Source organism: Panthera leo, chromosome C1 (assembly GCF_018350215.1).
Source record: "Panthera leo isolate Ple1 chromosome C1, P.leo_Ple1_pat1.1, whole genome shotgun sequence".
NCBI classification, from domain to species: domain Eukaryota; kingdom Metazoa; phylum Chordata; class Mammalia; order Carnivora; family Felidae; genus Panthera; species Panthera leo.
Genome location: NC_056686.1, coordinates 31,193,362 through 31,209,148, shown reverse-complemented (window position 1 = coordinate 31,209,148; position 15,787 = coordinate 31,193,362). Strand labels below are relative to the sequence as shown.

General features: G+C 42.6%; 2 protein-coding genes across 5 annotated transcripts in view; both read right to left on the bottom strand.

Annotated features, from left to right (window-relative positions):
• The window catches only part of ZNF684 (zinc finger protein 684), a 29,607-nt gene extending 21,113 nt beyond the window's left edge, over positions 1 to 8,494 (bottom strand). Inside the window, exon 1 of one of the 2 annotated variants that reach the window (XM_042951603.1) lies at positions 8,405 to 8,494. The gene's annotated coding sequence lies outside the window, so the exon portion shown is untranslated. Of the gene's footprint in view, positions 1 to 1,270; positions 1,358 to 8,404 lie in introns of those variants that run through there. The other variant, XM_042951607.1, reaches the window with a different exon arrangement.
• EXO5 (exonuclease 5) lies at positions 3,469 to 8,573 on the bottom strand. Of its 3 annotated transcripts, none has more exons than XM_042951610.1 (2): positions 8,494 to 8,573; positions 3,469 to 4,977 (listed from the first exon to the last, which is right to left on the bottom strand). In XM_042951610.1, the coding sequence occupies exon 2, from the start codon at positions 4,964 to 4,966 to the stop codon at positions 3,845 to 3,847; it is 1,122 nt and encodes a 373-aa protein (XP_042807544.1). In that variant the 5' UTR covers positions 4,967 to 4,977; positions 8,494 to 8,573; the 3' UTR covers positions 3,469 to 3,844. The 3 variants fall into 3 exon arrangements, with proteins under 3 accessions (XP_042807544.1, XP_042807542.1, XP_042807543.1); XM_042951608.1 differs by lacking the exon at positions 8,494 to 8,573 and adding an exon at positions 8,405 to 8,486; XM_042951609.1 differs by lacking the exon at positions 8,494 to 8,573 and adding an exon at positions 8,270 to 8,406.
• Between the last annotated feature and the right edge of the window lie 7,214 nt (positions 8,574 to 15,787).

Here is a 15,787-nt window from a genome sequence, read left to right as displayed (position 1 = left end):
AGCACAATTACCACAAAGTTTTTCTCCGGTGTGGACTGTGATGTACATGAAGAAATATTTGCATTTTGGCTGAAGCTCTTACCACGCACAACACACTTCTTTGGTTCCTCTCCTACTATACTCTAATAGATGTTATGTTTTGAGCTATCACTAAAACCTTTATCTCTCTTCACACCTTTATGGGGCCTTTCCCTCATATAATCTCTCTGAAGAACTTGAAGGCCTATATTCTACCTGTGGCTCTTGTCACACTCACCACACCAGCAGGGTTTCTAAACATATGGATTCTCTGATGAATATCAGAGAATCAAAACAAAACAAAACAGAGAAGCAATAACCAAAGCAATAGTTGAAAAATTTTAAAGGAAGTAACTTATTCCTTACATTTTAATGTACTTTTATAATAAGCATGTATTATTTAATCAGAAAATTCCACCATGGGGGAGCCTGGGTGGCTCAGTTGGTTAAACGTCTGACTTCGGCTCAGGTCATGATCTCATGGTCCGTGAGTTCGAGCCCTGCATCGGGCCCTGTGCTGACAGCTCAGACCCTGGAACCGGCTTCATATTCTGTGTCTCCCTCTCTCTCTGCCCACCCCCCTCCCTTGTGCTCTGTTTCTCTCTCAAAAACTAAACAGTGAAAAATTTTTTAAAAATTAAAAAAAAAAAAAAAAAGAATGTGGTGCTTGGGTGGCTCAGTTGGTTACGCGTCCAACTTCAGCTCAGGTCATGATCTCGCAGTTTGAGGGTTCGAGCCCTGTGTTGGGCTCTGTGCTGACAGCTCAGAGCCCCTCCCCTGCTTCGGATTCTGTCTGTCTGTCTCTCTCTGCCCCTCCCCTGCTCATGCTCTGTCTCTCTCTGCCTCTCAAAAATAAATAAATGTTAAAAAAAAAAAAAAGAAAAAAGAAAATCCACCATGGAGAAAATTAAAAGACATGCAACAAACTGGCCTTTAAGAATAATTTTAAAAGATTAAACTCCTCATTAAAAATAAGCAGAGGGATGCAAATTTAATAAGATTAAATTATTTACTAAAGGAAGCAAATTTTAAAAAACCAAGAAATAGCTTTGTTATGATATCTCTTTTCATTTAACTGCTCACTGAATATTCAAGAGGTCCATAATTTTGAGTTCAGATACCTTTAGGCAGAATTTGCAAGGAAAAGATGACATTATTAGCTATGTGGAGGCTGCAAACCCGGGAAGCATTTGTTGTAGAGAACAGCGTCAATGATCCTGGGGTGACCCCAACTACAGATGTCTCAACTTACCTTGTGAGAAACCATAAAGTGATGACTAGGAGATGTTAACTTAAAATAAAGATCTGTGGGGCTCCTGGGTGGCTCAGTCGAATGGGCATCTGACTTCAACTCGGTCACGATCTTGCGGTCTGTGAGTTCAAGTCCCGCATGGGGCCCTGTGCTGACAGCTCAGAACCCGGAGCCTGCTTCAGATTCTGTCTCCCACTCTCTGCTCCTCCCCTGCTCATGCTCTGTCTCTCTCTCAAAAATAAATAAACATTAAAAAATAATAAGGATTTGAGAGCTCAGGGTATTACTGAATTACAGAACTACTGAATTCTGACAATGTCACTGTCTGAAACCAACTTATTTTTCTTTTCCCTCTTTTTAAACCTTCTAGCATATCCAACATGATGCCATCAGAACCCTGACAAGCTGTTTTCTTGAAGACTGTTAGCTTAATACTCTTGATCCTATAAAGTCCAGTTTATTTACTATGCCCCCAATTTGATTCCAAACTTCCTAGGGCCTAGAATAAGATACCATGTAGGGGGCTTAACAACAGCAAGAAATACTTTACAGCATAATGGTTAAGAACATAAGCACTGCAGTCAGACATATCTAGGCTGGAGTCTACCACTTTCAAACTGTGTTTTATAACCCTTCTAAGCCTCAATTCCCTCATCAGGGATAATTAATGGATATATAGATTTAATCATCAAAGTGCTAAGCATGATGCCTGGCACATAATATTTATTCAGTAAATGAGAGTTATTACCCCAAGATTCCCATTGTCCATAAGAAACGTTGTGTGTAGCTCAAAACACCTCCACAGGTAATCTACTGTAACTCCAAAAATGTCCAGGTTTTACCAGTTCACAAAGAACATGGAGTCACATTGGGGCACCTGGGTGGCTCAGTTGGTTAAGCGTCCAACTTTGGCTCAGGTCATGATCTCGCAGTTCATGAGTTCAAGCCCTGCATTGGGCTCTGTGCTGACACTTCAGAGCCTGCAGCCTGCTTCAGATTCTGTGTCTTCCTCACTCTCTGCCCCTCCCTCGTTCATGCTCTGTCTCTCACTCTCTCTCAAAAATAAAGATTTAAAAAATTAAATTAAAAAAAAAAAAAGAACATGGGAGTCACATTAACAATATTCACCATGTTCTGCTGCCTCTTGACCTTCTAGTTCATATAGAAACTCCACTCCCGGGGGCGCCTGGGTGGCACAGTCGGTTAAGCGTCCGACTTCAGCCAGGTCACGATCTCGTGGTCCGTGAGTTCGAGCCCCGCGACGATCTCGCGGTCCGTGAGTTCGAGCCCCGCGTCAGGCTCTGGGCTGATGGCTCGGAGCCTGGAGCCTGTTTCCGATTCTGTGTCTCCCTCTCTCTCTGACCCTCCCCCGTTCATGCTCTGTCTCTCTCTGTCCCAAAAATAAAAAAAAAAAAAAAAAAAAAAAAAGAAACTCCACTCCCGGGGCACCTAGATGGCTCAGTCGGTTATGCGTCCAACTCTTGATTTCAGCTCAGGTCATGATCTCGGAGTTGTGAGATCAAGCCCCACGTTACGCTCCACACTGAGCATGGAGTCTGCTTAAGATCCTCTCTCTCTGCCCCTCCCTGCTCACACACTCTTTCTAAAATTAAAAAAAAAAAAAAAAATGTAAATAATAAGAATAAAATAAAGAATAAACAAATAAAAAATAAACTCAACCCCTGCCAACTCTTCTCCCCCTTCCACCTATATATGCAAATTCTCCAGTAGTGACTGCATAAACAAGCCTTTTCCTTCCAGGTGATGTCCATATCGTTCTTTCCTCTGGCCTCTTTGGTGATGTTCACAATCAAGAGCTCCACTATCTTCTAAAATGCACTGAGATTCCTCTTCACTATCTTCACAATTTCCTTAAAATGTGTTTAATTTTTTGGTTCTCCCTTTATAAAAAGGGCACCATACTGTATGTAACCTTTGGGGACTTTTCACTTAACTGTGCTAACCACACTGTTGTGTGTCATTGTGGCTCGTTTCTTTTGGTTGCTGTACACCGTCCACACTCTTCTGATGATGGGGACCTGGACAGTTTCTAGGGTTAGGTTTTGCTATTGTGAAAGTACTATGAAGCATATGCTTGTTCATATTTTCTGTTTTACACATGTAAGACACAACTATTTATTGTGGTCATTTTTGAAGGATTGAGATTATGAAAAAAAATCAGTTCGACTGACTTGGACAGCATTTCATTCTATTTTATTATATAAAATGTAGAAAGTGTTAACTAAGAAAAAACAGGGAAGGGACTTAACAGAAAGTTTAGGATCTTCTTAGGAAAGCAATGATTGCTGAAGGATGCCCTTTGCTCCAGCCATGATGAGCAACTGTCTTCTTGGCAATTCACAGCAAAGTTCCAGGGACCTATAACCTCAGATTCCTCCCACTCACCCCTGAAACTTGGTCTTGACTTGAGTGGTTAGAGTTCGAGAAAATATGAAAAGAACCAAAATAAGAATATTCTCCATGAAAGCTAAGTTCAAAAATTGGTCCTCTTTTCCTCTGCTGAGTACATTAGAAGCAGGGAGGCTGAAAGTTCCTGAAGGCATGCCCTTCTGTTCATTTCACTTTTTTGGCTAGGGGCTCTAGAATGGAGCTGGGCACCCCACCACCCTTCCTCCATTCACAGATATCTGCATAGTTGCATGTCCGGCACTTCCAAGCCTCCTCCACATCAACCCCTTGAGGCTCTCGGTGGCCCATCCAGTAGGCCATATAGTGCTGCACCTTGCCTCTCACCTCCTTCTCTTCAAAGGCCACAATCTCTGTACCCAGCACTGTGGCAGTCTCTTGGTGGATGTACTCAATCTTTAGGATATCAATAACTGGGAGGTCAGACAGTGTTAGAGACAAGAAGACTAGCTCCATGAGGTCACCCAAGGACTTTACAGAGAAGCCTCCCTGCCGGGCATGCCTCAGCACTGAAGGTCCCAGTGGCTTGTCTGGACACAATTTTGTGTGGTGGATTAGGCTAGCACTGGTCACTTTCCCTTGAACCATGGCATCAAAGATATATTTGTATAGGCTGATTTGAAAACAGTCTTTTTTCTTCTGAGCTTCCAAAGGGAGCATAGGGCGCCTGCGTGTCTTAAGTTCAGCCAGTTCCAGTTCCCCCTTGGCGGTATAGTGCAGCTCATCAATTACTCCAACAAGCAGCACACCCTCCACTTCTCCAAACACTGGAAACTCTCTGATGCGTCCTTCTGACTGCAGGACAGGAATCATTGATAATATATTCAAAAACTTAACTGCCCAAGCATCTTCTTTAGTGGTGGTGGGGATAGTCACAAGATCATGAACTTCTAGTTCTCTAGCTAGGTGGATGCTGGCACCGGTGTCCAAAACAGCTGCCTTCTCAGGAGCCAAGAAACCAGGAAGCTCCTTCCCATATACCATTTGCTGTTCACACCAGTCTTGAGTAGACAAGTCAGTGACATACAAATGTTTAAGGTGGAATCGCTCCATAGGTGATGAGACATCCAATCCTCTTTTCCATTTTGGTAAGCTTGTGAGCTTGTCATCCTTCCCAGGGAGTTCAGAAGAAGGACCAGGCTTGCTAAGTGATGCACTTGACTCCTGAGTATCTTCCAGGTCCAGATACTCTAGCAACTCTGAGTCACTCAAGTCTGAGAACCCTGAGGCCTCTACTGACCCCGTCTCCTCTTCCCCATTCTCTGCCATGGCACAAGGCCCTGCAATATCATGTTAAAGAAATGTATTACCCAAATAACAAATTTATCCAAAGCACTTTCAAATTCTAATAAGGTAAAAGGAATCACGACTATTTATTTACATTCTTTAAGAAGCCTAGCTATTTACGACCAACTAGTAACGCAACAGAATTGCATTGGCCTCGATTTCTTCATTTAAAAGGAGATTTGAGGTTTGCTTTTTCTGCTTCAAAGTTCTACTGACTTGGAATATTATTTCATTATTTAGAAATGTATAGGTCTTTGTAAATGTTGGAGCAATGTTGGTAAAAACATGGCCACTTTTATGATTCTTCTAATACAAAATCCTTGACTAAGAAAATGAAACTCAATTACAAACTATTCCTTGAGAAAAATCAGCTCTACGATGACTGTTTTACAATGTAGTTTTCAGGAACATAGTATAGCAAAATTCAAAGACTAACTATAGACAAATACCAATAGATCTGCTCATACACAAAGTAATAGCATACAGCGTGCCCAGGTAGCTTGGTCAGTTGGGCACCTGGCTCTTGGTTTCAGCTCAGGTCATGATCTTACGGTTTGTGGGTTCGGGCCCCATGTCAGGCTCCGCACGGAGCCTACTTGGAATTCTCTCTCTCCCTTTCTCTCTCTGCCCCTCCCCTGCTATCACTTTCCCAAAATAAATAAACTTATAAAAAAAAGGTAATAGCATGAAGTCATGAGAGTGGACGTTCACAGCAACATGTGGAAATCAGTTGCTTTCAAGATTTGAAATATACTAAGGAAATGGCAAGGAGGAAAAGCTCTTGGTGGGTTTTACTTTATCCTTACTGACTTTATAAATTATCCTAACAGAAATTGGTGTTTCCCACTAAGTTTATTTTTTCTCTCCACAAGAAATTAGCTTATGATGGAAAATATCTGTCAATAAGCACTAATAAAATACTACAGTATTTGCTATAATATTGAATATTGTGCAGTTATTGAGTGCTAGACATTGAGCCAAGTGCTTCACATCCAATATCTCACTACTCTACTGTGGGACAGGTACTCTTTTTTTTTTTTAATTTTTACTACAAAAAAAATTCACACAAAGAAATAGAACAATGAACATCTATATATATACACAACACCTAGATAAACAACTGTTGACATGCTGCTGTATTTGCATTTTTCATGTGTGCATTTTTGGCTATTTTAAAGTAAACTATAGATCTAACACTTCAGATATAAATGCTTCAGCATTCATTTCCAGATAAAGACATTCTCCTACATTAACTACATTACTGTTATCACAACTAACAAAATCAATAATTCCCTAATACTCCCCTCCTTATTCAAATTTCCCCAGCGGCCCTAAAATGTCTTAAATAGCTTTTCTTTAAATCAGGAAACAAAGACCACACGTTATGTTTGATTTGTTTTGTCTCTCAAACATTTTTAATCCTAAGAAACTAGGCAAACTATTTTGTAAAGATACTCTTTTTAAGCCTTCTTCCTAATCTCACATATCTAACCTAGCATAGGTTAGAAACAAAACAAAACAAGGTATGACCAGTCCACCAGTATTGGACTTTGGGTGCCAGGAAAATAATCTGACACAGAATTTAAACTGATTGAGATAACTATGAACTAAATTTCCTCTTTGCTATTAAGCAATGAAGAAACTGAATGCACCAAATTCCATATTAAAAACTTAAGAACTGATATATTGAAAATGGTATTAATATTTGCTATGGTTGTACTTAACTCATTTTTAAATAGTCTAAATGTCCCTAATGAAAGAAAACACATACAGCTGGCAGAGAAGTTATTTGCAATGAACAAAAGTAATGCAATGCTAAGATTTCTGCTTATATCCTATAAAGTTATTGTTTTAGAGGATACTTCAATAGTAATAAAACACAGAAGACGCACATTTACCTAAGTGTCTCAAATTATAAATGTGCCTTGGATGATGACAGTTTCAAAATGAGTAATGTTATTTGGACCATGAAGTCCCTGAAAGTTGGAAAGAATCTTCATCTTCTGTCAAGAAAATGAAGTTAAATGGCAATTAACATGTACACTTTGGGTGTTTTTCCCCGCTGGGGGAGGGCACTAAATCTAAATCTAAATCAACTGACCTTGAAAACATTTTATTTCAAATATATAGATCTGGGCTGGCCAATATGTAGCCACCAGCCACATACAGTTACTTAAATTTAAATTAACTAAAATAAAATAAAATTTAAAACTCAATTTCTCTGCTGCATTAGGCACATTTCCAGTAATTAGTAGCTATATGTGGCTAGGGGGTATCACATTATAAGGCAAAGACATAGAACATTCCTCTGACTATAGAAATGTTCTTTTTGGACAGTAGTGATTTAGATTATTCTATGTGTCTGTACTAACTCCCTGGGGTGGGGGTGGGGGGGGGAGAGAAGGAGAGGCAGAGAGAGAGTAAGCTCCTGAAAGTTATGAACTTTGTTACTCGTTTTACATACTGAGAATAGGGTAGCCCTGAACAGGTTAAGCAAAATGTTCTGTAGAGAAGAAACAAAAAGGAGGCATTCTCTGTGAAACTGTTCATCTAAAGGAAGAAAACAATACACTGGGGATGAGCAATTTAGACTCAGATGTGTTGCCTGGACTTTCCTGCACAGAAAAATTCCAGCCAAGGGCATAATACAGCACATTGTCTCCGAATGCAGTTTGTATTTTTCTGACATGAGATGATTTCACATGGTTCACATGAGATGATTTCAAATGATTTCAACATTTTTAGACACATCTTAGCATATAAAGCTATATTCAAATGCATAAATCCAATGCATCATTTCATGGAGAGTGTTTCTTAGGACAAGTGTGGTCTTTAAATAAATGAAATTAAAAAATTTTAAACATGCAAATAACAATACAGGTAGTACACAGGAATGGCAACAATTCTCAGGTGGTAAATGAATGTAATGTTTGGGAAATACCAGCATAGTGTCAAGAGTCTGGGGGTCGTGGGGATCTAGATTCTAAACCTAATCCTGACTAGGTCAGTAGTATTCAGTAATATGCCACTTGCCTTATGAGTGCTCTTGAGCAAGTTCTTTGTTTTCCTGACGCTACTGACACAGTATCCCCTCCAACTGTCCTCAGCTACTCAAAACAGTGATAAAACAAAACAAACATACTAGCATTCAACAAATGTGGATCTCCTTCCCCTACCCAAGGAAGAGACGGGATAGCATTTCTATTCCTTTTGACAAATTGAGTTTAAACTTTAGGAGAGAAGAAACTTCTATTCCCCTGGGACTTGGCTGATCTTTCCCCTTACCAGGAAGTGCAGAATGCTGAAATGACAGGGGTCGGGGAGGAGAAAGGAGCTCTGAAAAACCAGGTCTGCACTGAAGAATCCAGATTAGCAACTCTGTGCCTTGCTGTGGTAGAATGGGGACTTTTCCTTTCTCACCTGTCCAGTCCCTCACATTGTGGCATTTCCTCCTCTCTGATCCACACTGCACAGGCTGTTGCCCATCCCAGAAGCTAGGTAACGCTTGCCTCTCTCCTGGATCAAATCCTCCAAGACTTCTTCGTTTTCTCCACACCCCGGATGTAGTTACTTAATTCAATCCTCGCTCCCTGCAAACAAGAGAATCAAAAATAGCCAAAGTCCCCCAGGAGCTCCAAGGCCAGTTCCCTCTTCCAGCCCCAAACCTCGGCCCAGGTGCTGAGCAAAGACCCCAGGTGAGAGGTTTTTCTTCTCTGATGGGTTCCTGCTGCCTGTGGCACTGCCACTACCTTCACCCTCTACGTTCTGACTTGTTCGGCGCAGCCCGGACTTGTGGGCTCCGACAGCGCTTGCCTTCAGCCAGGACCTTTCCACCGGCCCCAGACCACTGTCGCCCCAGCAATTCCAAGCCCGTCCTCAAGTTTACTGAGCACTCCCTACAATGTCTTGGAGGAGCCGGAAATGACAGCAAGGGGTCGCCGGCCTCGGGAAGAGGTCCCAGCGGACCTCCACGAAAGGGCCAGAACCCACAGGAGTCCGGCCTGCGAAGGCAGACACGACAAGCCGCTGCCCGGGGGCCGCTCCCGCCCGGGGATCGCGGCAACCGCGGGAACAGACCCCAGGGCTCCACACCGCAGCCGCTCAGCCACCCATTCGCCGGCCTGATCCTAACCTTGGCTACTCCTCCGAAACCCGGGCTCTCCCCGGCTCCGCCGCGGCCTCGTTACTGCTCCCGGGCTCCACCGCGGACCTGCAGGGGGAGCTTGAGCACAAAGCTCTCCGCTACGGGGTGGTGCGCACTGACGCGGCTGGAGCGCTGGCCCAGAATGCCCAGCGGCCGTCCGAGGCCCGCCCCCTCCCAGAGGCCGCGGCGGCGCAGCACGCTTCTCGAGTCCACTGCGGGGCGGACTCCCTCTAGCGGCGGGGCGAGCAGGGCGCTAAAGGCGAGCGGCAGCCTTTGGGCGGGCTGTCCCCGCGGACGGCTGGCTGTGCGTGTGGCTTATCTCCGGACGGAACTGCGCTGTCACCTGTCCCAGAAGCTCTCACTGCGGCCCCTCCAAGCGGGGGTCCGGGAGCGTCGTGGGCGCGTCCCTGTCCCCGGTGCACCCGCTGCGTCTTGGCTTTGCCTCTTTTGGACTCCGCACCCGCTCTGCCCCTCGCGCCAGCTTTCCCAGCTGAGAACAACCACAAACTCCCTTTGCAAAGATGCTGGCGCCCGTCTTAGCCTTTTTATTGGGAAGTATAACAGCTCTATTCTGAAATAGGAAACAAAGGCAAATAAAAGTATTGAAAAGATAGGTCACCGTTAGATCAAAAGCAGAAAAGTGACAAGCCCTTTTCAAATACACTCCCATGCCTCCTTCCCGAGGAAACTACTAGCCTGATTTTTATGACAGTCACTTCCTTGCTTTTCTTTACGTTTTTATCACATACGAGACACTTGATTTACGATTAAGGTAGCATCGCATAGCAACGGAGAAAAGATGGTCTTTCAATGAAGGTTCTGTGACCGCAGGGTATCCTTATGAAAAAAATCTATAAAATGATACCTCTTATCTCACTTCCTCACAAAAATCAATTCCAGGAGTATTAAAGTCCTAAATGTGAAAAGCTAAACTATAAAGCTTTTAGAATATAATACAGTATTGTTTGGACTTCAAAATAGGGAAAAGATTTCTTTTTTTTAATTTTTTGAATGTTTTATTTTTATTTTGAGACAGAGCGCAAGTTGGGGAGGAGCAGAGAGAGAGAGAGAGAGGGAGACACAGAATCCAAAGCATGTTCCAGGCTCTGAGCTGTCAACACAAAGCTGGACTTGGGACTGGAACCCACTAACCACAAGATCATGACCTGAGCCAAAGTCCCACACAACCAACTGAGCCACCCAGGCTCCCCAGGATCTCTTAAAAGTAAAATAGAAAATACTAGAAAGGATAATTAGGGAAATTAAATGTGACTTGTATATTAGATAATAGTATCTATCAATTATAAGTATCTTGGTATGATAGTGATTTTGTGGTTGGGTAGGAAAACATCCTTGATCTAAGAAATATGAAAGTTGAGAGAAATCTTTTTAATTAAGTGAAATGAGTAGGTGTTGCTGGACTGAGGCTGGAGGTTTCTGCCTCCTCCCCACTATAACCTTCTGTAGCCAAAATGTAACTTCCAATGCCAGGCAAGCCTTTTTGCAACCCTTTCCCACATGCACCTATCTTCAAATGAAGTTTGGGGGAGGGGTGATGCAGAGGGGAGTGAAACGGAAGAGATTCCCAAGACAGTAGGACCATGTTACCCAAAGCTTTCGTTCTCAACACTGAGGGACTCAAATTTAACAATGCCATGCCCTTTCCCCAAAAGGCTACCCTAAGAAGTGCGGGCATGTCATTACATATACATTGTATACACTGTATACAATGTATACGCTGTGTATACATTGTGTTCCTCACTGGTGCTAGAAGAGGCAAAATTTGTACCTCCCAACATAGCCCTGATTACAGTCTACCATGTAAGAGTCTATAGGATAAAAGTGTTTATCTGTATGATTACTCTCTAGAGCTGCACTGGCCAATGAAGTAACCACCAATCACATGCGGCTCTTGAGAGCTGGTAATGTGGCTAGTCCAAAATGAGATGACTTAATACCAGATTTTGAAAACTTAGTACCCCCCCCAAATGAAAATAACACATTAATTTTTTATATTGGTTACATGTTGAACTTGTAATATTCTGGAAATATTGGGTTAAATGAATATGTTATAAAATTAATTTTCCTTATTGCCTTTTATTGTATTACTGTGGCTGCCCAGAAAATTTTAAATTGCATATATGGATCACATTTGTGTTGTGGCTCACATTATATTTCTCTTGGACAGCACTCCTCTAGGGCATCAGAGTCTAAAGGCAGGGAATTTATTTTGCTCAAGTTTGTGTTCCTCACAGGTGCTAGAACAATAATTGACAGAATTTTTATATGTTCAAGAGAAGCCCACTGGAAATATTCTGTATTTGAGAATCTTTTCTTCCACATATTAAGATCAGCCTCTCAAAAAACAAAACAAAACAAAAAAGATCAGCCTCTCTTCAGCCAAACACCTATTTCTGATCATTGAAAAGGGCATTGCTTACTTGGAGAAAGCCAGAGGAGATAGCCCTAAGGAAGTTGAGGGAGTTGGAAATGAGCCAAGGATATAAGACTGAGGCCTTTTTCTAAACACAGGCAGCTTCAGATGTAGGACATTTGAAGCCTTCAATCAATTAGAGTTTATTCATTTTTAAGAGATTCAAAAACCAGGGGCTCTACCTTCAGGTGAGGCTTGATCCAGGGTCAAATAGTGTGATGGGATTTAAATTTTCTGTTCATTTCTTGGATCAGTTTCCTCTGTGTTTGCTCATTTCTAAGCAACCTCCCTCCTTTTATACTGCCGGTAGCTTCCAGGGATATAGCCTTCCAGATTTGTATCTAGTGGGGAAAAAGGAAGTCTATTTCCCTAATACCTCAAAAACAAATCCAAAAATTCTCCCTTCTTCCTGATTAATCAAACTGGGGTTATAAGCTTGTCTTAGCCAGAGTCTTCCAAAAAACAGAGCCTAAAGCAAAGATTAGATGTTTTTTTTTTTTCTTTTTCTTTTTGAAAGTGCAAACCCATGGTAGCAAGGATAAGAAAAGAAAGTTAAGCAAGCAACAACTTGAAGCAAATTGAAGTGGTGCAGTATTGTATGGATATTGTTTCATGTTGACCCCATAGTCTTACACACTGATTCCAGAATAATATTATAAACTTAAAACCCCATGGTGTCATTCTCTGATTAAAAAAAAAAAAATCCTTGAATATAAAGCCTATCACTTTATTTAGTAAATTCAGCCAAGAATTCCAAGTGCTCCTCCAAGAAGACATAATTTTGTATAGTAGTCCCTGATGACGTGACACAAGTTACATCTGGGAGGATGGGGAGCTAACTGAACAAAGAAATTAGGCAGAAAGAAGAAAAATAGCACAGCTGAGGACCAGAAACCATGCAATAGTATGGAACATTTGCAGGACCATGAGATCCTTATGGCTAGAGCAAAGTATGCTTGAGGGGAAATTTGGAAGACGCTGCCAGAAAAATAGGCACTGCTCTATACCAAGTGTTCTGTATTAAGAAGAATACAGAAGATGAAGTTTATCTTCAAGTCATGAGAACCCATTGGGGGATTTTAAGCCATGTAATTAGATTAATTTCGACTGAATACGTTTTAGAATGATCATGTTAGCAGCAGTGGGGAATATAGAAAGATGAGTCCAAGTCTGGAGGGGAGGCAGAACTCCGGGAAGGTTATCACTTCTTGGATCTGCTCTGAGATGGTTGCCAACAAATCAGAAAGCTTACTGCCTGCTGGCTGCCGGCATGGAGAGGCTGTAACCAAGAGTTTGTTCCAACTTCAGAACTGTGTGGACCATCTCCTCATGTTTTTGCACATCTCTCTCAATCTCTTTACTGATCTTCAGGCACTCTGCCACAGGACCGGTAAGCAGTGAGTCAAATGTTTGCACATATGGAGCACGGTCTCCATAGCCACAGTGCATGTCAGAGGCATGAGATACTGCCTCCAGGCGGCCCACTGCCCTCTCCAATCTTTCTACCAGATTTTGCATGTCAGCCGTAACGGACGACCTGCTGAGAGAAACCAAATGTCACTTAAAAAAAGTTTTTTTAATTTGTTTTGAGAGTGTGTGCAGCACGAGTGGGGGAGGGGCAGAGAGAGAGGGAGAAACAAAATCCCAAGCAGGCTCCGTACTGTCAGCACATGAAGCCGAGGCAGGGCTCAATCTCATGTACTGTGAGATCATGACCTGAACTGAAATTAAGAGTTGGATGCTTAACCAACTGAGCCACCCAGGGGCCCCCAAATGTCACTTGTTTTAATAGCACATAGCTCTAATAGTTTAGTGGAAGCAAGCATTGAGAGAAAAGTGTAAGATTTAATCCCAGCTTCTTTTGGAGCTTGGATTAATACCATTTTTTTTTTTTTCCCCAGAATGAATTCCCAGTCCCTGAGCAGTTCAAGACCCTATGGAACGGGCAGAAGTTGGTCACCACAGTGACAGAAATTGCTGGATAAGCGAAGTGCCACTGGGTTCTTTGCCCTCTCCCTTACACCGTGGGATAAATCTGTATCAAGACGGTTCTTTTCTAGATTTCCTCACCTTTCTGCTCTTAAACCGCTTCTCTGCTCTGAGAAGCACAGCTACCTGCCTTCACTGAAATATACCTCAGGCTGAGATTTGGGTGGGAGAGCAGGTCAGTTGATCTTCTGCGGGAAGGTGCAGCTTTTCCCTGTCAGCTCAACCACACCACCAGTCCATTCTTAAGGAACTGCACACCAGGACTGCTGTGTTTTAGCTTTCAGCCTTTGGGGGTTATTTGACCAACAAACAGTCATTGGGGAAGAATAAAGCGGTCCCCAGGAAGCAACAGATCAGAATGTTCACACAAGTTCATCTTTTTCTAACAATGCCCACGAAGGTAGCAGAGGCTGGTGTGATTCTAGCTGGTTCTTCTAACCAAACTAACTTTTCACTGTTGACAGGCGAGGCAGGGGTCGCGCTGGACCAAAGGCTGAAGCCTGGCCATCTAGCATTCCGAGCAAAATTGATTCCTGTAGGCATTCCTTTTATTCTGCATTCCATCCTGGGTCTGCCTGAACCTGAGAGAGTAGGTTGTCCTGTATCGGCCGCTGGGCAGAGCCCTGCACCCAGGCCAGTTAAAGGAGTCTTGGACCCTTTCTCTCACTGGGATCCCTGCCCAGCACCTTCCTACAGAGACGACTTAAACAAAAACAAAACAAGACAAAACAAACAAACAAGGAAACTACACCATTCCAAGGAATCTGGAATTCCTTCCTTCTTCCAAGCTAGGTGCCTGCCCTCCGTCTTCACTGCCGCCTTTGCCCTGTCATGCCCAACTGCTTTTGGTTTCTGTCCAGGCACCTGAACAAAGGACTAAAATCTCCACTGCAGCCTGGTTTTAGGTCTTGTGTAAGAATCTTGCACAGCATTGCTAATGTAAATTACAGTTTTTCTCTCTAGGACACTTACCAAAATATGCAACTTTTTTTGGTGGGAAGAGAGATTGTCCTGTGACTTCTACCCATTTCCTGAGGCCCGTGGAAATAAACCTTTATGCACTTAAAGTTATGCAGAAAATAGAATAAAATTAATACCAAACTTGAAAAAAAAAAAAAAAAAAGAGTCCAGATTAGATATAGAAATACCAGTTGGAACCCTATTTAGGACGTGCTAACAGTCTAATTAGAGAGCTGACGAAGGAAATACAGAGGAAGATACAGAGTGAACAGATCCCAAATAGGATATATAGGACTTGGTGACTGGGGGAAGGTGATGGATGAGAAGAGGAAGTCTAAACTGGAGAATTGGGTGGAGGGTGGTACTATTTACTGTATTAAGGACACAGATTTTATTGAAAAGATTGAGTTGGGTTTTGGACATACTTTGAGAGGACTGTAGTATATGCAAATAGAGATATTAAGCACAATGTTGAATATAATGTTCTAGAGCTCAAGAGAGACTCCTAAGATATAGATGCAGATTTAAAAAGTGTTGAGAGGTTAACAAGATCAGTTAAACAAACTGTGTAGCTTGAGAAAACAACATGGCTAAGGACACAGTCCTGAGGCACAGCATTTACGTGATTAGCAGAGGAAGTGCCAGTAAGATAACCAGAATGAAGGAACAGGCAATGATAATAGGCAAAACCAATGGGTAAGCTCGAAAATCACAAAGGCCTTCTGAAGCAGTAGCAGATCTAAGAAGAAAAACTTGAAAAGAACAGCTTTGTGTAGCCATTAACGGCAGGTGCTTGGAAAACTAGGCTAAACCTGGAGAAAAAATGCTCAGAAACAACTCAAGTGAAGGACAGGAATAATCATAGAAGGGGACTCTCCATTTCTTCATCTACAAAGTGGAGAGTTCTAAATAGATGGATTCCTAGACCCTTTCCAGTTCTAAAATTCTGATCCTATGAGCTGGTGTTGAAGATTGAGCAGGATCTGGGGTGCCTGGGTGGCTCAGTCAGTCAAGCATCTGACTTCAGCTCAGGTCATAATCTCACAGCTCGTGAGTTTGAGCCCCACGTGGGGCTCTGTGCCGACAACCCAAAGCCTGGAGCCTGCTTCAGATTCTGTCTCTCCCTCTCTCTCTGCCCCTCCTCCCTTTGATCTCTCTCAAAAATAAACATTAAAAAATGTTTTTAAAAAAGAGTGGGTAGGATCTGGAGTTTCAAGAATAGTAACCCTTTCTGCTCTCTTGCCCCTCCAGCCACACAGCACCCCGCCCCCCCCGC

Excerpts from the sequence above, each read along its gene's own strand:
- EXO5 (XM_042951610.1), bottom strand. The coding sequence starts at position 4,966 with ATGGCAGAGAATGGGGAAGAGGAGACGGGGTCAGTAGAGGCCTCAGGG.